A 25288-nucleotide genomic window follows, 5' to 3' on the forward strand; every position below is an offset into this window, starting at 1 on the left:
TAGCAACAGGCTGCTATTCTGACACTGGCCACCACACTGGAGAAAAGTTCCTCCATGGTACCTGGTTGATGAAAAGAGTGGAGAGCAAAAGTAAACCACAGATTTCTGGGCACAGGCTAAAATTAAAGATGCTTAGAGACAAGTATCAATAACATCTCTTCTTGATAAATGTGTTCCACAGACACAGGCTACATTTATTTTCATGGCCTCTAGATCATACAATTTACTGGCTTCAGCTATTACCAACTACTCTGTTCTGAACGCTGCCAGTACTAACTTGCACAGACCCACTTCTAATCTAAAAATCTCAATGGCTCATTATAATTGCATGTTATAAAGTTTGCCTTTAAACTATTAACAGAAGAAACCCAGACAATCTTTGACGATTTGATATTCTGTCCAAGTAATTTAATGCTGGTACAATACGCAATCTAGTGAATATCATACTGACATCTACTTTTAAAACTCAAACTATTTGCTCTGAATGCTTACATACATCTCAAATAAGGAATACATTACCGAATACAATTCAGGAAGTCAACTTTCTGCCTCTGTCACGAAGTCCTAAGTAGTATAAGATTAATGGCAATCTATGTATTAGCTTAAAAGATCTCTCTGGAAAGCATGGTGAAAGTATTGTGAATTATGAGAACTACGTATTACTTCAGGATTTCCTGCAAGTCTCAAACTGCCAGATTTCCTATTTGTAAAAGAGGTAAAATGACAGCTGGCACGACAGAGATGACAAACTTCATATGATGTACGGGTCCATCATTCTACCCAATATAGAAGACATATATACATTATGGGAAGACAGTCAAATAGTATATACTGCATAATGTTCCATGCTCTTTTGAGAGGTAGCTGCCCAGTATAGTGTAAAACAGTCTAGCGTAAAAAGATCAAGTCAGATCTGGACTCCAAATTCCTTCTTGCCATTGACTTTGTAACCTTAAGATGCTACACATCAGGTTTTGGTTAAGCAGCTACCAAAAAAATCAAATGAAGTTTAAAAGCAAAAGAAAATATTATACTTTTTCATAGAATCGTAGAATGGTTTGGATTAGAAGGGACCTTTAAAGATCGCCTAGTTCCAACCCCTCTGCCACGGCCACCTTCCACTCGCCCTGTCCAACCTGGCCTTGAACACTTCCAGGGATGGGGAATCCACAAGTTCCCTGGGCAACCTGTTCCAGTGTCTCACCACCCTCACAGTAAAGAAATTCTTCCTAACATCTAATCTAAATCTCCCCTCTTGCAGTTTAAAACTGTTACCCTTGTCCTATCACTACACTCCTTGACAAAGGGCCCCTCCCCATCTTTCCTGTAGGCCCCCTTTAGGTACTAGAAGGCTGCTATAAGGTCTCCCCAGAGCCTTCTCTTCTCCGGGCTGAACAACCCCAGTTCTCTCAGCCTGTCTTCATGGAAGAGGCGTTCCAGCCCTCTGATCATCTTTGTGGCCCTCCTCTGGACTTGCTCCAACAGGTCCATGTCATTCTTATATTGGGGGCCACAGTGCTGGATGCAGTACTCCAGGTATGGTCTCACAAGAGCAGAGTAGAGAGGCAGAATCACCTCCCTTGATCTGCTGGCCACACTTCTTTTGATGCAGCCCAGGATGCAGTTGGCTTTCTGGGCTGTGAGGGCATATTGACAGCTCATGTTGAGCTTCTCATAAACCAACGCCTCCAAGTCCTTCTCCTCAGGACTGCTCTCAATCCATTCTTCTCGCAGCCTGCACTTGTGCCTGGGATTGCCCTGACCCACCTGCAGGACCTTGCACTTGGCCTGGTTGAGTTTTGTGAGGTTTGCACAGGCCCACCTCTCAAGCCTGTTCGGGTCCCTCTGGATGGCATCCCTTCCCTCCAGCGTGCCGACCGCACCACACAGCTTGGTATCATCGGCAAACTTGCTGAGGGTGCGCTCAATCCCACTGTCTGTGTTGCTGACAAACATGTTAAACAGAGCTGGTCCCAGTACTGACCCCTGAGGAATGCCACTCATCACTGGTTTCCACTTGGACATGGAGCTGTTGACCCCAACCCTTTTAGTGCCAATTCCTTATCCACTGAGTGGTCCATCTGTCAAATCCATGTTTCTCCAATTTAGAGACAAGGATATTGTGTGGGACAGCGTCAAACGCTTTGCAGAATTGCAGGTAGATGATGTCGGTTGCTCTTCCCTTATCCACCAACACTGTAACCCCGTTGTAGAAGGCAACAAAAGCCATCTTGGCTGGGACTGATCACCTCCTTATTTTCCATTTTTTCAGAATATTTAGCTCAAATTTTTGAGCTAAACAGCAGAAATACTACTTTTTATACAAGAGTGTTTGTGTTTTGGGATTTGCAGCAATTTCATGCAAACCTTAAGTGCTGTCAAATAAATCAAACTGCTAAATCACAATAGTAAAGAAAACAGCCGGGAAAAGGTCTCATTTGACCGTGCACATTATACTTAACTTCTGTTTGTTCTCTACTATAGTTGATTACTCAAACATACGCAAGTATTGCAGCCTTTTCACAGTACTTGGAATTTGGTCTACATCGTAAACAAAAGTTGCACTGACGCCTTTTAACAGGCTTCCAAATGATGAAATCACAGTAAGGAAAAACAAAAATATGTTCTTATCTTTCAGTTTGAACTTGAGGATAAACCTTTTCCATTGACAGTCTTACACACAACTGTTTGGCCCCTGGCAATGTGTCTAGACAATGTCTGTTATTTGTTTCAGTTCTGAAAGATATGCACTAAATGTGATGGTCATCACAAAAAAGCTCTTCAGAAAAAACAGGTTTAAAGATTTTTTAAATTTTCTACGAAAAGAAATTAGGTCTGCTTTGCATATTTCCTTTACACTTGAATAGTAAGAAATTATTGGAAGGGTGCTGGTCACAGCATCATAGCTAAATTGGTCCAAATATTAGCCATTCGCCAGGGCACAACAAGCAGGTACATTAGAATAGGAAATGAATACTTCAAAAATTACATACAAGAAGGTAGGGGTAATCAGGGCACATCTTACTTAGCCAAAACCTAAAAAACCCCATGAAAATAAAAGAAACATACTTAAATGTCTTGCTTCAACAGCATCATCGGCGACATACTCAAGTTCACTCATTTTGTGCAATCATACTACAGTCACATAATCCAGTACAATTTGTAAATTACTGAACTGGAGATACTTAATGAATTATCATTATGATAACACATGTTCCCTAGCTGAACACAACTACGAAAAATGAAACAAAATCTGGAGGAGGTATTTTAGATGCGAAGTCTATTACCTTCATTATTACTGTGGCATACATGGGATCTGTAAAGAAGCACAAAGGTGAACTAGAGACTGACTCTCAAAACTAGTATGTACAGTGAATACTTCAATTTATAAGATACTGTGGCAAAACCCAAAAATGTTGCAACCAACAGAAAAGAATTTAAGCCAAAATGAATGTGCTGATTAAAAATCCAACTGCAAAAAAGGGTAAGGGAAAGTATAATAGTAAACAGATACAGACGTAAGGATTTTCCTGAGCCAAAACCATGTTCTTGTCAAGTAAGAGAACCTTAATGAAAGACTTATCAGTAAGGAACCTTGCAGTAGTTTGAGCCACCAGCTTGATTCTGCAGTTGTTGAAACACTTAAAATTTTCATTTATGTCAAATGGATTTGCATAAGAAAACAATGCAAAAGTGGATACAAAGGTCCACATTCAATTCAAAATGTTTGCATTAAAGCATAACTTTGTAAAGGAAAAAAAATGAAAGTGTGCTTTCCTAAATGTGCTTTTTCATTGTAAACCAACATTTCTTTTTGAACAGTTCTTTAGCTTGGAAAATAATGATACTTTTTCTTTCAAATGTGAAGGAATATGTCAAGAAAACTTACAAAAAAATATTCATCTGCTGCAGCCATTACAAGGGGTATTACATTTCCAAATAAATAACTGAAGAACTTTTACTAGAATTTCAGAATTCAAAGGAAGAGACAGTATACTCTGCACTGCTCTTTGAATCATTTGCACTCTCCTTCATATACTCAGCTATTTTCCTTAAAATGCACACACATGAACTGAATTGTAAATTTGGTGCAGTGAATACCTTTAAAATAACCTGGTAAATCCACCTCTGTGGTCCACAACAACCCAACTTATGCTACACATTCCAATTTTTATTCTTTATAGGGAAAGGAGAATACTCTCACCACCATCAGTACAAAGTTGAGAGAGTAAGATCTTATGATTCTGGAGTATATTCTCAACAACTCCAAATATTTTATAACACTACAGACCGTTCTCACAGCTTACAACCTCAAATCTGAATATTGGCTTACTGTATTCAGCTTTACAGTCACACTTGTACTGTGATTACCTACTGACATCAATAAAAATTTCAGAAGAGCATTACAAATCATTGGGGTACTAGAAGTGACTGATGAGGCAAAAATAATGGTCTTTAAATATTTCACCAGTTTTTAATACAAGCAGTATTAATTAAACATCAAAAAAGAGGATAGCAGAGAGCATTAACACAGGTTTAGACTTTGCAAATCATTATAGAGAAGCTACTGCACACTATAATGCTGGCTACAGACTAGAACATGATTCAAACCCGTTAAATTCTACAGTTAAACATTAAGGTGTTAATACACTAATAGCCTTCAATTACTGACTGCTCTTCCACCTTTCAGGATAATATATTAACCATTATTTCCACTGCATCATTAGATGATCTATCGTGTACCGTAATCCAGCAGGTAGCATTGAAGCCAACACAACTGGCAGACGTGATGGAAAATAAACTCCTGTTATTGCAACAAATGAAAGATCTATGTATGTCAAAAGTGCATTAAAAAAAATAAACAGAAAAAAGACAGACATGAACAGCTTAAAAAAAAATATGTTTGTTTTTTTTTTAAGAAGAGCTTTATGGACTTGGAGTAGTCAGAGCATAAATATTTCAACCACAATGGAGCAGCTCCAGTTCTACCTGCCTCTATATTGTTGGCATATGAGATGACATTCATATAACTGATAATGTCAGAATCCAAGGAGCTACAGGCAGCAGGAGTAAAAGGTCCATGCCTGCTACAGAACACTCTCTGTCATAATCCATGCTGGAGCCTGAATCAAACAATTCTCCTGCCATCAACACACACTACTGAAATAAAACAGTGTTTCTTCTCCTATGGCTTCTCATCCAGACTACACATCATCTTCCTTGCACAGACAGTTAACCTGTCGCTTTGCATAGTAGAAGTCTGCATAAGAAAGCTAAGGATTTCATCAGTTGCCCAGCAAGAAGTTGTAAAAATCCAGGCTATTACATACAAAAATACATTAATTTTAAAACTCCAAAGCTAAGAGATTAAGATTTTAGAAATGTCAAAATAAAGGTAGACTGGGAAAGTTTGATTCTGCTACCTTCTGTGTGTGTCTCTTCACATCACACATGCACGCAAAATAAATACACGTTTTCCTTCAGATTAATGAGTCATTCAGTAGCCAGGGTGAACAACGCTCCAGGAAGCGGTTGTGGAGCACTGACGATTTATCCACAGTATACCAACCTTGTTTAGAGGAAGACGGAAGATGTTTAGTGAATGTTATAGGGAATTACAGTAAGGAGGAGTACACTCTCATGAGTTAAAACATTACTCTTTAGAAGGAAAAGTAGAATCTGTTTCTGTCACAGGGTTCCTACACAATGACAGTTACTTACAGAAGTCATACACCACCTTCCAACCTTCAAGTCATGTCACTTCCACAGAGACTGAGCAGGGCTATGAGACAGCCCTATGACTGAAGCTACTGAACATGTCCTAAAAGTCTTGACTAATTTAATATTGTTCCTGGAAAATACGACAGTTTGGAGTTCTGGTATGAGCAGACAGCATAGTTCACGTTGGATGTTCTCAGTCTCCTTTTTTCCACAGGATCTTTCAGAAGCAAATCGCAGCTATCCTGTAGTACAGGTGAACTGTTGCTGCATGCTGCTTCTCAGTGCCATCATCCCTAAGAAGGCCTTGGCCAACTCTCTTACATCTGACTGGAAATGTTCCCATCAAGTGAAAAACACAGCAGCTGGGAGAAGGGCTGCTACCATGGACATAGGAACAAACTGAAAATTTCTGGAGGCTTTGGAGAAAGTTAGGAGTGGCTCATTACTCCAACAGCAAGCAGTCTACTGAAGGTAAAGAGATCATAGGATACTTACCTCAGACTACAACCAAAAATTTCAGTTAAATTATAGTTGTGCCTGCCTTTATTTTCATGGTTCTTAGTTCAAGGTATCTAATTGGAGAAACACTGAAGATTCACACTTGCAATCGTGATCTAGCAATAGTTGAAGACAGTTCTAACAATAAGATAAGGAGGAGCTAATCGGATCTACACTGACATTTTTATCTCAACACACTAGTTGCTAAACATTAAGTAGCTGTTCTCCTTTCCAAATATTTAAAAGTAAAAAGCTGAGTAAGGAGGCAGACATACAGTTTAAAGGAAAGATGGGTGTTGGCAACATCAGCTGACTCAAACCTTGCCTGCAGTGGCAGTTCTGACACTTCATCCTGACAGTAATGATAGACAGAGAGAACCCAGATCTCTCACTGCGTTCTCTAAATATAGTAATATTGGCATTATGATGTGCTTCCACAGTAACTGCTTGAAAGAGTGACTGTCCCACTGCTGTGAAAATCACTAATTTCGAATTATTCCATGTTGATAGTTTGTCACAAGTTTTTTTGTTTGGTTGGTTGATTTTTTTTCTGCCTAGCAAAGAAAGAAATACTTATTTCCAACACACATCAATACTCTGCAGTCCTACTTTCTAAAGTATCTGGTCAAATTAGCATTTATTGTAAACAATGAAGCAAAGTAATCATCAAAACCTTCAGTTCATGTCACCAGTACTTGCTTTCACTCCCTGTTAAGAAATGGTATATTTAGTTTGCTTTTCTGTTTCTACTATCAAGATTACCGGTATAATTGGACTGCTTATTAAAACCCCAACACTTAAATAGCACGAAATTCCATATATTCATATCAAAGCAGTTTATCTGGAAATACTTAAATTTATTCCACAAAATAATACCTTAGGTATGGTCAAGAGTTTGCTACTTATTGTATTGTCTAAAAAGCCAGAACCTCTGTGTTGTATACAGTCTTCTACAACAACCCAAATCCTGCGAGGTCTTTCAGAGTGATAGGTGTATATTTACTACCTGGTAAAACAGCATGCAAAACAATAGTACATCTAAAATCACCTTTCCAAAATATAATCTGATCAGGCTTAGAAAGAGTGGACTTTCAAACTCTTGGAGAATTTTTGGAGAGAGAAGGAGGGTAGGAAAGTCAAAATAGTTACTGATACATATTCTCTCACAAATACTGTCAACTTAGACATTCGTTTTACCTTGAGAAGGTATGTAGGAATATTGCTGAAATCTACAGGCAACTTTAATAGGAAGCGAGCTGAGAATTCTCCAGTCTGTGGAAAAAAGATAACACTAATGAGACCTGGTGCCTAAAGCAGAACCACAAATTGAACACTCTGAGGATGAAATATTAACCAGAAAAATGTGTAAGAGCTCATGCCAAACAAAAGAGTTGAGATTTAAAACAACATTTCTCAATGGAATTACTAAAGAGGAAAAAAAATAATTTACAGATTTCAGATGTTATATGAGAAAACACTTCAAAACCATCACTGCCAGTAAGTCAACAGCAAAAAGTAGTCAGAATACAACAATGTGCATGACAAAAATCAGACCATACTTTGTTAGGCTCTAAATATAGATCTATCTTGGCTCTACTCATTTCCGGACAAAGGTCCGGCGAGACCTGCAAATGGTCTGAAAGCAAAGGTAAAAAACTGACAACTTTATAAGAGCATATAGATAAAATAGAGGCATCTTCACAAACATTGCAGGTATACATAAAAGAACTTGTGTTGAGTAAGGTGAGAATGTATCAAAAGTGTCTTCTGAATAAACAAAGAGGAAAGAACTGAAGTAGAAGGTTTTATATAATTTGTTTTCAGAATTATGTGACTATTAACACCTAGACAACTGTTCACTGAAATTTTGCCAAGCGTCCCATACACATTGCTTTTTTTTATGCATAAAGTGTATGCAAAGGAAATGGAAAGGATTTCCTTTCTGTTTCATACACTTCCTTAAAACCAGACGTTGTCCACCTGGTTATGAAGCAATGAAGTTGGCCCTTTTTGAAAAACAAATGCCTCCCTGATTTCCTCCATATTAATTTTTTGTCATCTCTATTTTTTAATTCAATAAAGTAGCCATACAGCAGCTATAGTTGTCATGTTGAATTAGCAGTACAAAAAGCGTTAAACATTAATTTTATGCAGTTAAGTACAAAATATTAGGACATCTTGAGACAAGGTAGCAAAACTTTTTTCAGTTTTAACACGGCCCGATTTTTGCACATATATGCTACTTAGTTACGTGATGACATACAATTTTTAAAAAACAGTACTTCGCTTTAACAGGCAATGGGACAAAGACAAGCTGTATGAATATGCAGCATTCATTCTCCCATGGTAACACATATGTACTACTTTACTTTTTCCTGACCATAATCATCTGTATCTAATTTTCACTTTAATATTTTAAATGTTTTGCATAGCCAGACAATGCGAGAAGAAAAATACTTCAAACAAGAAGTGTACAATACACAAATTTTAACAGAGTGCACGTGCATCTATGGTGAATGTGCCTATTGCAATTCTCATTAAGGGTGAATGTAAACACTATACTAGTTTTAAACAGGATCATCTTTATTGTGTATGCAGCTATACCTTGTGATAAGCAAAAGCCTGTAATACGTCTGAAATAATGGAAGCATCCTTTCTAGCAAATGCAGCAGAGACCCACGGAAGAGATGTAGAGAATCTTGACAGTGAACATGTTGCCTGGGACCATGTCCAGACAGCATCTGAATATCTCTAAGGATGGAGATCCCACAGTCTCTCTGGGCAATCTGTGGCAATGCTCAGACCCCTCAATACTCAAGGGCTTATAACCCACACAGATGTCAGAAGGGTACCGTTTAGGTCACTGCTTTACTACATTTACTACATAGTAGATGTTACCATAAGAACTCCACACAGTTATGGGGACAGCTTGCCAAAGACTACAACTCTTCAAGAGGAAAGCGTTCACAGTCAACTACACTGATATTGACAATTTGACATATGCCTTTGCAATATAGCCAGTACTTTTGCCTCCCCTCTCGATTAGCTGTGCTAATCCGTAAATTGCTTTGAGCTCAGCATAAAAGAAAACATGAAGGTTGTCACTAGCCATATACCACCAGACCACAAGCCTCCATAATCGTGGAGCCCACTAACTGCAGTGCATATTGATTGGCTGAATAAAATACTGAAGGAAAACAGCTTGCCAATACACAAGCCTGTCTGAGAAAGTACTGGAGGTCAAAGCCAATGGAAACTGGCTTTCCAAAATGAATGGTAAGCTGCTAAGCAGGACAGCTGAGGAATATAAGGGATTGGTTGCTAGGCACATTATTTGCTGTGGTACTGACATGAATTAAAACCGAGGAGGAAAAAACTCTACAGAACTGGATTCCGTCAATTATTTTATGCCTAAATTAAGGAAACATTTCACCCCAAGCAACTAAGCATATATAGAAAAAGATGCTGTATTAGGCAGATGGACAATAAGCAATGCTAGTACCAGTGCCAATTTGTTTCTTGGTCTATGTATCAGGCATGAACTACAGATAACTTATTCTACCTTCCAGTCACTAAACAAGAAAAAACAAGATCTTGAATGCAATCAAAACCTTTCCAACAGTACTTTGTCAGATATATCATTTGTCAAAAGGGTTTCTGTGACCCTTGTAAGGTCACCTACATGACAGTAGATTGTAACCCACCCTCCTACTGCCAGCTAGCTCAGAATTGGCCTTAAAATTTGTCCCTGGTAGTCACACAATAGAGGCAAAGTAATTGCACACAGAAACATTATGCAACAAAAAGTGAGCATACCTTAATTTAAAGCCAGACTCTGAAACCTCTCCTGATGACGCTACTTGTGAGGGTAGACACCAACTTTCTGACACTGCATTACTTATACATGGAGAAAAATCACCAACTTCTTGTGCATGTATAATACGAAAACTGCCCTGATGACAGTCAGGGCACTCACTTTTTATTTAGAGTGAAATGGATATTATAGACAGTGCTTGTTGTCTGGACTTAATTTCCAAAAAATGCCGTACAACATTTGCCATAAAATCCAGAAAGTTATTTCTGGTAAAATACCAAGTCTGATGAACAGAGATGGCCACTGAACAGATGAATGGCCTCTGATTAAAACATCAGCTGCTCCAAGACATACAAGTAAATACGAACTTGCAGCCTAGATCTTTTATGTCATTCAGTCAGTATTATTATGCAATGTATTACTTCCAAAAGCTGGGCAAGGAGCGGTCCCTGTCCATGGTGCTCACCTACCCAACCCCAACCAGCTGGTCGCAGCCAACAGGTCGAGCCAGATCCATTTCTGGCCACGGCACTGAGAGATTAGACAGTTAATGGGCATCTGTGTCAGCTGGTGCTCTGCCAACACAAAGCTACTAAGGCTAGATAATGTTTTGTCTATTTGTCTATAGATTTTGGAGATCACTTCATGAAACTGAAGGTACTGGAACAAAGGTATAAAAGCAAATTTCTGTTCCATTTTGGGACACAGCACTGAATTCAGGCCTCCTCTTCAAACTTCAAACTCATGCACTTAAGATGATTGCTTTCATAACACTGTGCAAGGTTCATTCATGGATGATTATTTCAGAAGTCTGCTGAGCTACTACCGATTCCTGAGAGACAGCAACGACACAAATTTCAATGACTTCTAGGCAGAGGACATAACATGCAGGTTACCTCTTGCATTTCAGATAAACACTGCTGTTATGCTGATCATCAAGACTAACAAGACAGTTGTAAAGGACTGAAAGGAGAACCATACAGGTTAGTTTCATAGTTTTGAGTTTTAAGACACGCGCAAACAAGCCTCTATCATGCAGATACCAGATTCATAGAATCTCCAAACAAAACCCTCAGAGTCTTCTTGATAGAGAATGTAAACTTTGAAAACAAAGCACACACTATAGAAACCTCAAATAGCTCCGCAATGATTAAAAGGATTTGCCTCAAAATGTATTTAAGATCTATTTTACTGGAATATTTTTAACTAAGCATTTCAAATGCAAAACAAATTTCTTTATTAGTCACCATAGGCTGAGGAAACATTCAAAAGGCTTTAGTAGATATGGCTTTTCCATAAAAAAGGGAAAAAAACCCTAGTTTTCTACAATCTTGAGTAGAATTTTGGCAGCTGCCAAAAATTATGACAAAATCTCAGTACGGTTCAGAAAGCCTTCTGCATTTAAATAAAACAGTCTGATGATACAGATGTGGCAAATTGTTTGTGATGCAAGCTATAGAGAATAACATTTAAGAACAAATTAATTTCAGTGAAATATTCTGATCTATAGACATAAAAAAAGAGATCTGAAATTCTCTGATGAAGAAAATTTTCTTGGTTTAAAATAAAAAAGCCTAGATGACTTGCCTAAGAAAAGAAAAGCAGATGAATATAAGTACTGTGAGTTGTAAAGTAAACAACCTTGCATCACTTAAAACTTCAGGATGGTTAAAGTGACATAAAGCTGAATTCTAGGCCCTGATAACCAGAATGCTGAATTTTCATCAATTTTCAGATGGCATCTATTTCAGAAGATACTGCTTTTGAAGGCCATTGTATCTTAAGAGCACGCTATTGCTGAAAGCAGGAGGGAGATGTGTTCAGCATAAACACAATTAGATATGTCCTGATGTATCTTACTCCAAACTTTCCATGATAAATACATTACTAGCTGAAAAGACCCATTTTTGCAAAGCTTACTCTGTGGCAAAGATCAGTTAAAAATTTTTTAAAAAAAAAAATCAAATCACACACTAACCAAAATGTCTACACTGCCAATAGCCTCATTTTAAAAGGCTGAGGTGGTGTACCTAGAGTGTTTCTACACAGCATGGCACATTTCCCTGGCAAAGGGTACTTCAGGAAACAGATAAGCCTGACTGTTGTATGAAGACATGGCCCTACAAAGTCACTTCTCTAGCCCATCTGACCTCCTCCTGTCCTTCTGCAGAAAATTAGTTGGGTCTTTTTTCCCCGCTTTCCAGTTTAGGTTCCTGAAACAATTCATCTCAGCTTAGACAAATGCCAGAGAGATACAGGCAGCTGCAGCTATCAATGAAATCAACTCAATTGTAATGTGGAATCACACCCTAATACATCCTACCCCTAAGCAGGCTGATTTGCCCAGGCGAGGTATCATAGCAACACCTGTTATTCTGCCTCTCAAATCTTCAGCGATAACTCACGCTTCCACATAACATTGAACTGTGCCCGGTAAATACTGCACTGACTTTTCAACAGTTTTTAAAGTTTTCATCTATAAATCAGATGAACTAACGTCAGGTTGAAAAACAGTTACTCACCAGGAAATCTGGGTCAACCAAGGTAGTGGAATACCAGTACAAAACAGGGAATGCAGAAAGTGAGCTGGAGTCAAATATAAGTTTTCTCCATTGGAAACATAAAGCATGGAGACCCACAGAAACAACTCAAGTTTTCCAAGGCAAGAGCTGTATTTATTAAAATGAAAGGATCACTAAAAGCATTTTAGCAGAAACATTCTTAATAGCTTACCCAGTTGTTTTTTTTTCCAGCATAGATTTCCATGTTTTCTCCATACTGGGGCTCTTCAAGTAAAGTCTGATATTCAAACATGAGACGAGAGCTTTCACGTAATCGACTGCACTGAAATTGGTGATACTGCTGCACAAGCTCTTTCACAACAAGCAGGAGGCATTCGGGGTTTGAAGGATTCCAAGAAGCTAAATTCTGTTGAATTAGAAAAGAACAGAGACCAAAATCGTTTGCAGCAACAGAAAGACAAGCACTCATACCAGAGGCACAGATGCATGGGGAAGCTTTGTGACAAAGCTAAACCATATCAAATGCAAAGGTTGTATCATGCTTTGGAAGAAAACCAGGTCAAACAGCAAAAGCAAACCTTAATGTAAAATAAGAGTCCATACAGGGACCTACCAGAAAACTGGTAACAGGGCTACTACCAGACACAGATAGGCCCAAATTACCATTCTGTTCTTCCCCAAAATTATGATGTTGCATCTGAGAACTTGTAAAGTTTGAATTCAAGAAATTAAAACTGATGAGAAACATACAGGGATCAGGTAAGTACAACCCCGCACAGTATCTGATCCAAAAAGCAGTCAGCCAAGTGAATATGTTAAATTAACAGCAACTACAGAAACTACTCTGCTCCACTATTCAAATAGTGGGTACAGTATTGACACCGGCGGAGCAAATGGGTTCTCTTCTGTTGCCTCAACCTTGTGCTTTACTTCACCTTGACTGTCTCTTCACTAGAGCTACCTTGACTCATCCCTGTAACACAAATGCCATCCGTACACAAGTCTCTTCAATGTGCCTGGCAGAAGCTTTTATTACAAGTTGACTGTATATGAAGAAACACAGTTAAGAGAAATAAAAATGTTAATACAATGAAGATAACTGTGTCAGTAGCACAGTAGTGATGTTATCTCTCAGTTTAACTACTCTCACATTGGCTGAGAGCAGTCTTCCATGCACAGTAAGATTTACTCAGGAGGTTTTCTGTGTTACAAACCATACCTAACATGATCAGTGTTGCATGCCTACATCTGGTTGACCTAGAATGGATTTATGTTAAGGGCAGATGAGAACTCACCCTGTACTCCATGCTGATAGGACATGAGACAGTTCTGATGCAAAAGCCCACATGCTTTGTGCTGAAGTCCTCAACAGGTCTTGATACAAGCTCAGGGCATGTTAACATCGTCATGCAGCTTTTGGTCAGCTTTCAGTATAACCAGTATTATTCTGAATTTCTGTATGTCACATGAACATATGACAACAACCTAGCTGCAACGGGTTTTTAAATTCTATGGATTGTACATTTAACATTAAGATCCTTAGAACTGGCAAAGATGTCTGTATTTTACAAAAAACTCAATATAGTAGCTTCAAATAAAATTACTTAGCAGTATCTGAACCCAAAGTGGTTACTTTTGTCCTGGAAGTTGCAAATATTTCATTAGTAAATTATATGCATAATTTACATTCTTTGGCAAGGACATGAAAAGCATTAGCTCTTTTTTACCTTGCAGTGGAAAAACTGCTTTGGTATGCACCATTTTCTACAATGAAAGGACAGAAAACATTTCTGTGCTTTGAAGAAGCTAACTTAAGACCGCCTTGTATTCAAACACATAAAAAATTACGTTCTTAACCTAGGTTAAGTAAATGAATGAAGCTGGATAAAAATCAAGTCCCCGAAAATATACAAGCTATCCATATTTTGTGTAACACCAAGACTAATAAATACAAGTAAACAGGTTGCAAAAGAGGTTGTCGAGTCTCTGTCCTTGGAGATACTCAAAACCCCACTGTACAAGGTCCTGGGCAGCCTGCTCTATCTGACCCTGCCCAGGCAGGGGTCTGAACTAGGTAGATGGTCTCTACAGGCTCTTTCCAACCTCAGTTTGATTTTTTTGATTCTGTGAAGGGGTTTACAAAAAACTCAAACAGAAACAGAGGCTCTTATCCAGGTAAGACTCCATAGTACTGACCCGAAAAGAAATTAGAGAGATGTGTACAAATTTTATCATCTGATACTCTGGAAAGGCAGATAGAAAGATTAATCAATTATTCACCAGGCACCATACCCATACCATCAGCTGTACAATGAAATCTAGTCGTAGCCTAATCTCTAACTATGTGGCTATTTCTTTTAAAAAGGCTTATAATTTTTATTGTATCTGATGACTGTAGTTCATGATATATCCCTTTGGAATGGTTTTATACAGACTTCAGTATGTGTGTATGATGACTTAATACTTCAAGCATTTATCTTTACACAACTTTGTATTTGTTTCCCTCCATATTAAGATGTTATCAAAATTAATTTCTCATTTTCAGCATCATCACTTAAAACACACAAACCAAATTTGCCAGCGAAAGCAACATGAAATATCTATTCCTTCCTTGAAAATCTTGCCTTTTTTGCAGGAAAAAAAAAAAAAAATCTATAATGTTTACTAAGGCAATTTTATCTCAAATCTCACCACATGTTGTTTTTCCTGAAGTTCCCAATCCTGGAGGGGATCAATTTTAAGAGAAACTCAGCTACATTCTACCCATCCCCTCCAACCCTTCTCATTTAAGTTAATACCTACCAGAGAGGCAAAGAAATCTGTGTATGCACTATCTACACACAGAAAAGAGAGACAAAAATAAAAGAAATACAATCTAGGAATACAATCCTTTTCCTGTCTCATAAACATGGTTTTTAGATCACTGTCATGACTTTCAGCAACACGATTCATGGTTTTTGAATGACTATGGCTGGCAGCGCTGCATTAACTGTCTATGTATTGCTCATTCCTGTGATTAGAATGAAAAACATACATTTCTGTCATACATAAAGAAGAAAATGGTTGGGGGAAATTCATTCAGAATTTTCATTCTCATTCTTCAGAAACATAGACATTGTTCTTGCTTTGACAAAAAAAAATTATAATCTTAAGAGTGTGGATGGAGCACTTAAGGGAACATTTACCTCTACAGTACAGACTTGAAAAAGCCCTCATGTTTATATGATTTACAGATTCACCCAAGACTGACAGGCTCAGCTGAAGAAACACAAGAGGACATAACTGCTGATCACGATTCGCTTTGTTTTACATGGATGAATGAACAGTTCAATGAACAGCTACAGGGTTAAACTGTACTACTATTCTCCTGCCCACTATGATTCTGGTAGAAAGGGCTGCCCAGCGTGGCTAAGATACTATCCTTGAACCTCTGCCTTTAGAAGCTACCACAGTGTCACAGACTCCACATTTGACCATGACTTGAAGCAGAAGTACTCTGTTGTTTTTTGTCCTAGACAGTAAGAACACCTATTAAATGGGAATATTACCACTGCCATATCTTAAAAGGTAAAATATATTCCAGAGTAATTGGTGAATGGTCAGATACTAACACGGTTCGCACAGGTTCCTCAAATACATACTACAGAGTGACTGAAAGCCTTGTTCCACCTTGTCTGCCATCTACAGCTGATAAAAATTTCTTCCAAACTGGAACCCATTTAAGCTTATATGATTCTACAAAATACTAGAGAACATTTTACAGGTAGACAGCGTCTTCTAGGAAACACATTTTGTATCATGCAGTCTGAAACCAGACTGTGTGTAACCTTAAATTTCCTGTTCCCAAGCTGCTGCTCAAATAAAGCATTTCCAGAAAGCCAGAGGATGTAATATGCCAGTACATATTGATATCAGCCAGACAAGTGGGAATAACCTTTCCTCCTAATGACACTGGTATAACACAATAGAAATGTTCTGTCAAAGGAAATGACCAACAATATTTTAATAACTGACCTAAATGCAACTGAACCTTTTGTTTTTTAAATAACATTACACTACAGAACAAAAAAAGAGCAAGAGGAAATCCATTGTCATTTGTCCAGCATGGAGCTAGAGTATTGCTCTCTTCAAAGAATTCAAGAGCACTGCATCAAAACACTGTTTATGCCATCTTGCCTTAAAGCTACAGAAATTAAAATGAATTATTTGACTGTAGGATCTTTATTAAATACCTTTAATTCAGTAACTAAAGATTCAAACAAAGTATGAACTGATTATAAAAACAAATCACCTGGAGAAAAATTCAACTACCCACCCAGTACATGTATCAATTACAGCAGATTCTCACCGATTAAAGGGTGAATATATGATGGTTACACAAATTTTCTGTAACGCAAGTTCTGATTTAAATAAACATTAATTTTTAACTTTAGAATTATATTATGGTACTGCTTGCTATTTGGAAATTGGCCATCACATTTCTAGACATTGTGTTAACTTTGCAGAAGTGCTGTTCTTTTCAGAAGATCTAAATTTATAAATTTTAACACAAACACTTCTGAATACAATGACATATTTATGTACGACATTTCTTCTTACATATTTTTAAGTGTTGCTAATTTGCCCTAAGCACTAGGTTCATTCATATGAAAATACTTTAAAACCATTTTATTGTGATTCAATTTCACCAGTATGCCAAAATACATACTACATTGTTCGCTCGGTTTCAAACAGTACCTTCTTTAATTTTCCTTCTTTTTTTAAAATCAAAGTCAAAGTAAGCAACTACCTGTAACATACATTGTTGAAACCTAACTAAAGCAGAATCTGATGTTTATCAACTTGATCCCTTGTAGAATGTCCTGATCATTGCAATTTCAGCATTATAATGATTCTTCTGAGAACATGCAAGGATTTGTCAATGAGTAGTGCCCATGCAACGGTAAATTGACCTCCTTCTTTAGAGATAAAGGACCTTCTAAATAAAATTTTAGTTAGCAATACAGAATTGTATATACTATTAGAATTTGGAAGTTGTTTTAATAAGCAAAATCTCAAGCTCAAGGCTTTGGTGCAAAAAGGAGTAGCAGCCTGTGAGCTTCATTTTCTGATTGCTTGCCTGAAGGCTGTATTCCAACCCTAGACAATACAGCCTTTTAAGAAATAGTATTTTAAAATATTTAAAACATAGAAGAACAGACAAACCTCCAGCGTTTCTGTGTTCCATGGCTCCAAGTTTTGCTACAAAACTCAGATCTTGCATAAGAATTATGCTCTGAATGCAACTTCAAAATTATGAGTTTTAGTTGTTACGGCTTCAGAAAAACCCTGGAAACACGAAAACACACATAACCTCAGCTTCTACAGCCAGACTGTTGAAGCCTGGCAGGTATGAAAAACCCAATTAAAGAAATAACCAGCAAATATGTATACAGCAAAGACTTGTTGCTTTCTGCAGCAAATTTTCTCTCAAAATTTCCTTCTGCTCTGCTCACCTTCAATTTTGTCCCTGACAAAATTTATACGTTTACATCATTTTACGAAAATGACATGCATGCTGAAAAGAGTTTTTTATCTGAAATTGCTATAAAATTGCAATTAAAATTAATTTTATAGAAAAAAAAATGAGACCACTGACTGGAGTACTGACAAACTAGCTTACATATTTCACTCAATAAATCTTTTCTAATTTCAAATGAGATTTCTGCAGACTTTCCAGAGAGTTAATCAAATTTTACAGAACAATCACTAATGCATTTAAAATAAAGAAATCCAGACTTGGATCAAATTCCTTGTCTTGTTTGCCAACAGATATCTTTAAGGGAACTCTGCAGTGCAAACTAAGTTACTCAAAAGTTAGCCAGCTAGACTGAAAGGGGCCCACTGTACAACAATATACAAGTATGAATCAACTCAAACTGTGCATCTGCAACTACTTCTTCATTCATGTGCATCTCACGTGAAGGCTTACGTGCCCACCTCAGATTGGTTATGATCATGTTTAATGTTATCATTTTTTCAGCATATTATGGAAGAACTTACCTGTCATTTCTGAGCAAACAGATGGAGGCTCAATTAAACAGTTCTCTTCTGTCTAGACACTGTTCGCATGGTTCTCCATAATCTCCACTAGAACTAGGAACAACTCCACACTTCAGATCTTAATTTCAACCTTTTAATTGTCTTTTGGCTCAGCCATACAACAACTTATCTAACTTCCATTTTCTAAAAAGGTAAATTGTTACCTCATCTTAAGCAGTTTATTTTAGTAGCAGGTTTAGTAGCATCAGAAGACCACTACGTATTTTCTTGTGGACACAAAAGCCTGTTAATGTCATCTGTGACTGGCTAATCCCCATTTTTCCAGCTAGGGAATGAATTCAAAATGGTCTACAGGAATAAATTCGAAATGGTCTACAGGAAAAGTAACGGAACAAGACCTTCCATATGATAAAGACCAGATTCCAGAACCATTGTTGCCCACAGTTGTAGCTACTGTCACACAGAAGATGGCCAATTACTATTTGCCTATCTGTGAGTAAGCAATTCAACATAAGGAAGCTGAATATTATTTTGTGGCAGAAGCTTCCCTGGCAATTGCTAACTTTTCCTCATTATTGGACTAAGTTTCAGGAAAAGGTCTCTGAGAAAATACCTATCTAGACCTTAGAGTAATTAAGCAATAGCATGTACATCTACTAATTTTGCCCTCCACCTCACGCCGTGTAGCAATATAAATAGAAAAATAATATTCAGTTATTATACAGAGACTAGTAGACCATAGGCATCCATTAAAGTGTGTCTACATTAGAGAAATCCAAAGTGACTCAGGAGATCTATTCTGAAGATCTGCCAGATAGCAATTTAAACAAGCTCACCAAAGAGCGTAATTTTCACTAAGTATAACCCCACAGATTTTGTTGGGGTGCAAAGTTAATTTGGAACTCCCTGGCTCTTGGTCCCGTCACCCGACAGGAGGTGGCTGCACACTAAGTGAACAGTTTGACAGGGGAAGTTTTTTGGACCATCAGACATGACCGAAGTGTTGAGAAAATCAATTCACTTACAGTATATATAAAGAGGCAGAGTAGAGATATTATAAGGCCACCCACAGAGTGCAATTTAAGCCATTTCAACAGTACCTCATTTAAATGAATAGCAATGACACCAACTGCATTTCAAAAAGAGACAAAGAAAATTTGCAGCCAGACAGTATCAGTCTTAACGAGATCTTCTTTGAGGTGAGGCAAGTGAAAAACCCTCACAAAGTAGCTTCTCAGCCCTACTAGCAAAGACACGCAGAATTTAGCATTCCAAAGTAGCCATACTATTCGACTTTTGGCAAAGAAACCACATTTAAGTTTTGTTCTGGAACATTTTGTGCTTTGCAGTCTTTCCTTGATCTTTCCAGAAAGCTAATCAAGAGCCTGTGCAAACTACCCAGTGTCCATGATTACCTATTCCCCCTTTATGTTTTCAGAACATAATGCACCTTGTGTTCCATAAGCAGCTAATTCACAGCCTCCTTCACAGGTTACTGGATTATTTCATAACTCCAGGCAATGTCTGCAGCAAACTATAATTCCACGCTATCAGAAAGAAAATACGATAACAATTTCTAATTGATCTGAAGTTGTTTTTCTTTGAAATGTGTTTAAATATCCAGGTTGCCAGAATATCTTCCAGGAATGTGATTTTAAAGAAGACAGATTGTAACTGTTTTTCCTGGCTATACTACAGGAAACAACAGCAAGATCTTATTTTAAGTTAGTGTACTTTTATATTTCTAAGCAAGAAATTAACTTTCACGAGAAAATGTCAGTAAACAAAACCGCCCAAGCCCGTAACAGTCGTAATGCATTTCTATAGCATCTTTCAATCCATAATTATCACAAAGAATAATGTAAGTACAGATTTGCATTTTGTTTATATCTCTGCACACCACATGCACAAAACTTGCATCCTACAGGGGCTTAAAAATCAGTATCAATGTAAGTTTTTACCTGAAATGAGAAAGATCGCACTGTAACATCAGCACTTATGCTCCACATAAATACAGAGGAGATACGGGTCCAGTGGTTACAGCATTAGTCTGGAATGAGCCTTCATGGGCCACCATGGGGAAATTGCTCACAGAAAAAGGCACAGGATAATTATCTGCCATATGCTCACATCTTTCTATCAACAGATATTTTTCACAGTATTTGCAGGGCTGGAGTGTTATAACAACTTCAAAGGCTTCGGTTTCTTAGCAGCCAGCACTTAAACATCCTACAGGCTGTAGTTTCAAATCAATCACTGTAAACCTACATGCCATCTACTTGTCATCTTATTTTCACAGGTTCTTCATACCCCCCTCCCCCAAAGCACCACTGGAACAACTTTCTGGAGTGATCTGCTTGAAATGATCATTTTTGGGCACAAGCAAACATCAAAACTTAACATTACATAAAAACAGTTAAACTCAGGAGCACTTTTGTCATGGCAAATACCATCAAAGAACTTACAGACCTTGTGTACTTTACTATTGTGTGCACAGCTATTGTGTGTAACAGATGAAAAGTTTGCATAAAGCAAAGCTTGGGACAGTTAGTATTTATTTTATGTTTTATTTTTAGTGAGAGCCTGTGAAAATTGGATGCAGAAATTACAATACCTTATAAAAGCTTAGCTGAAATCTCAAATACCTGAAGGCCTTGAATTAGCATGAAAATACAGAGGAGGAAAACAACATATTAAGAAATGAATTCTGTTTTCAGAAAAGCATCTTAAATTTTGTATAAAATTATTTTCCTTTTTTTCTTCCTCTGGCCACACAGCGTGGTTCTTGATTAACGATCTCATCATACCCAAGGCGACTCAAAAACCCCAGCAAATCTGATACACAAAGAACACTCTTCTGCATTCACCTAGCATAACCAGCATAATTCACCGAGCATCACTGCCTCTCAAGCACTGGTCACCTGAAAAAGGAGTGAACTTAACTTCCAATGATTCCTACACATTACTCCTATGCCCTGCTGTAGGAGCATTTAAGAGACAGCTGATCTTTGTACATGAGGGGTGCTCTGGAGATGCAGAAACTGTGAAGCTGAGCACAGAAAAGCATTTTTAAATTCTGCATTCTTACTGAAAAAGTCTTCCTCTTTCTCCCACAGAGCTCTCTTACAAGATAAATCAGACCCTTACAAGCTACAACTGCCTAGTATTGAGAGAGTACAATACTGTCTAATTAATCTCCTGAAGTCTTGGCACGCATAAGTATTTCTTGTCCTACTTTGCTAAGTGATTAGAGCAAGTTTTGTTCCTTTCCAGACCTCCCAGCACACCTCTCAGAAAGCAGATGGTACTTTTACCTGTTCTGAGAAGGAATTTCTTAATTCCCTCAGCACGTATAAACCCCGGGATAGAGAATCCAATGCACTATTCATTAGTTAATCCATGTGAGTACACAGTGCTTTTTCCCCTTGGGAGTCTGTTACCAGAGGCGTACATATTTAACTAGACATGGCAAGTAAAAGGGAAAAAAAAAAGCATGAAGAAAAGATTCATTTCAACACATGACATAGACACATGCATCATTTACCTAAAGACTTCCTCATCATGAACTGATGGTAGCGTAAACAGGCCCCAACTCTTCAGACCCTGAGTGGACCAGAGAACAGACCACTGTCTCAATGTTAATGCTTTATCGCAAGCATCCCTTTTTAAATCGCAAGTCTTTCAATCTTATCAGTTCTTGGGGTTTTTCCTTTCCTGTCCAAACAAGTAATTTTAGCTACAGCCAAAGAGGCAGAACCTTCACAGCTAATCTTTTGGACAGCATCCACTAACATCCCTTGAGATTTTATAGTTGGGTGGCACATGCAGAACTGCTTTCTTCTAACCATTTTTCCCCCTGCCAAAATCCCATAAATTAAAATCAATATATCACATGGTGGATCTCACTGGCCAAGCAGTATTTCCATCTTTATTTTCACTTTTGTACTATATGAGAGTTTATAGGGCCTTGAAAATACAGTCCCTAAAGAAAACATTTACAAGATACCATTGTGTAAGTCGTAAAACACTGGAAATCCAAACTATTTCCCTACTATAGCAGACAAATTGATGCAAATTAGTTATCTCTTCTCAAAAAAAGCAGTATAAGAAAAGAACACTCATTTGGTTCCTTTATGCAAGTAAAAGCTGTGTCTCTAGGAAGACAGGTATACAGCAAAATTAACGTACAACTGTATGAACACTAATACAGCAAACAAAAGACAGAAGATGTTGACTGAATTTGAACTATATTTCTGTAATTATCTTTTAAAAAGCGCAGATATGCCTGAGGATCCGACATGGAAGACAGCAAGGAAACACAGATATAAAAGCATGTAAAGAAGGAGTAAAACAAAGATAAGTTTTTAAACAAATACAGGCTGAAACTTGGACCAATAAAAAGAAAAGAAAAACATAGCTTGAGCCCTCCTCCATTCCGGGAAATCAATAGATCTTCTGAATATTACCCTGAGTGCAAAGACGCTTCTTTGCCCCAACAATATCTTCTGAAGGAAAGTACCTGCAGGGTGGGTCTCAAACTTAAACTAATCCCACTGGAGAATAGTACAATTATAAATTATAACAGAATTCACAGTCTAGCATTTAATCAAATATGAAACTGCATTACCAGACAGAATGATTATTTCTAACTGACCTTCTGTGATCAGTTAATTTAAAAGTCTGTTCTGCTGGCATATTCATAAGCAATGACCAACTTTCTCTACGGAAAAATGAATTATCATGGCTCAACAACTTGAATTCAATGGGCTTACCACATTGAATTTAAATGTATTCTCAATTCAGGAAGACTGTGCTAGATTTGATCTTTTATTTTTTTTTTCCCCAAAGGAAAAGGGAAAAAAAAAAAAAAGAAAACCTTGTAAATGTGTTTCTAGGAAGCTAACAAGTTGTTGCCTTCAAGCCAAACCATTTCTTACTGTTCTAGAGCTCTTGTGAGGAAGCAGAGTATATTGTGCCAGTACCATTACACATCAGGGCCAGAATCCTTTAATTTTATGCCAGTTTCTCTAATAATAACTCTTTTCCAAATTTTAATAAAACATTGCTCAAGTTAAGTATGATTAGATTTTAATTAACTGAAGCAAAAAATACTCATAACTACATTATGAGTTTGCTGGTTCATATTAAAGAATTATCAATACCAACATTATTATTTCACTCCCAGACTTCCAAATAAGACATTCTGCTTTCATATGTCCAGCTTGGGACACCCAGCTTTATATTTTTGGTTTACACTAACGATGACTTGAAAGTCAATAAGATGCTGGAATTCATTTTGCCACCCTTACCACTAGCATGGTCATAATTTCCTGCAAAGCAGGTATACTATATATACATATAAACATATGAACACATTTAGCCATCAGTGTCTAGTAATTGACAATCAGAAGTTAGGCTGCAGCATGCATTTTTCCTCCAATGTGACCCCATACACCTGAAGAGTCTTTTGTTTGCTCAATCCTGTTGCTTCCTCAGGCAACCATTAACGACTACAGAGAAAGCTGTGCTTCTTGCAGGAAAAACTGATGCCTATCGAATATACTGGGAAGAGACGGTGAAGGAGACCAGGGCATTACTAGATCAATCTGGCCACAAGAAAGCACTGCTGGCACAGAGGGGCATTCACAGTGTTAAGAGCAGCGTAGTATACTGAGAAAATCTGAGTAAGTTCCAGTTTCCTCCAAGCGCTTTCTAAAACTATCCTTCTCACAAAGTCTAGAAATCCTTCTAAGAGTTCCTACAGAGAAGGAATAACAGTAATACACCCTGATGATAGAGGGGATAGCACTAGATGCACATGTCTTTGAAACAGGTAGTGGAAGAGTTGCCAGGTGTAGCTCCTTAAAGGAGACATAGTGAAAAGTCTCTGAAAGTGGTGAAAGTCTCTGAAAACTGACAGAAAAGATGAGGCAAAGGAGCAGCTTCTGAAAACATTCAGGAACGTGAACAAGTAATGTTGGGAGGGAGCACGTCACAGACCCAGAGTCATTGCCTACAAGAATAATCGCAGATTCAGTGGCTCCAACTATGCCCTGAAGAATATCCAAAGGCCTTCCCCCTCTCCGATCCCCACCCTCCCAGTTTGTTATCTAACAAACACACACAGTTCACAACCTAGATTTTTTTTTTTTTTTTTCTCTTGTTCATGGTGGTAGACTTTACTTATGCTTAAGGCAAGATATATTAGTACAGGGTACTAATATAGACTGACTGTATCTCTGATGGGATATTCTCAGAGCCTACATAAGTGGATTGGAGGACCATGAGATGTTGAAATGGGCTTCCAAAGGAAATATTGAAACATTTGGGGTGACTGTCATAACGAGATCAATTGCCTAGCACTATTAAAGTTAAGGAGTTTGCACATAAACTCAGGCAAACATCCTGGAGAACGGGAAGGAACATCAGGAAGATGGAAATAGAGACTATCTAACTCCATAAGTAAATTTAAAAAACCCATAAAATTAAATAAAGGCGTTTAAAAACCAAAACAACTAAGCCTGAAATGCATTTAGATTTCAGTCATGCAAGGGTCCCTTGCTGAACAGCATAAAAAGAAAGTATATTGGCAAAGCTACCTAACAGAACTTTGACTATATATAGAGTATAGGTTTAGGCACAGCCTAAGCTTTAGTTTGGGTACTGACTCACTGACAGCTTGCTCAGCTAT

The 25288-nt window shown here is 37.7% G+C and overlaps 1 protein-coding gene across 1 annotated transcript in view; it reads right to left on the reverse strand.

Annotated features, from left to right (window-relative positions):
- Positions 1-25288, reverse strand: part of BABAM2 (BRISC and BRCA1 A complex member 2) — a 177260-nt gene that overhangs the window by 110316 nt on the left and 41656 nt on the right. The window contains exons 5-6 of the mRNA XM_074579678.1: positions 12767-12961; positions 7417-7491 (exon numbers count right to left, since the gene is read on the reverse strand). Coding sequence (XP_074435779.1) covers positions 7417-7491; positions 12767-12961 — 270 coding nt within the window. The remainder of the gene's footprint in view (positions 1-7416; positions 7492-12766; positions 12962-25288) is intronic.

The sequence above is a fragment of the Larus michahellis genome, chromosome 3 (assembly GCF_964199755.1).
Source record: "Larus michahellis chromosome 3, bLarMic1.1, whole genome shotgun sequence".
Classification (NCBI taxonomy): Eukaryota; Metazoa; Chordata; class Aves; order Charadriiformes; family Laridae; genus Larus; species Larus michahellis.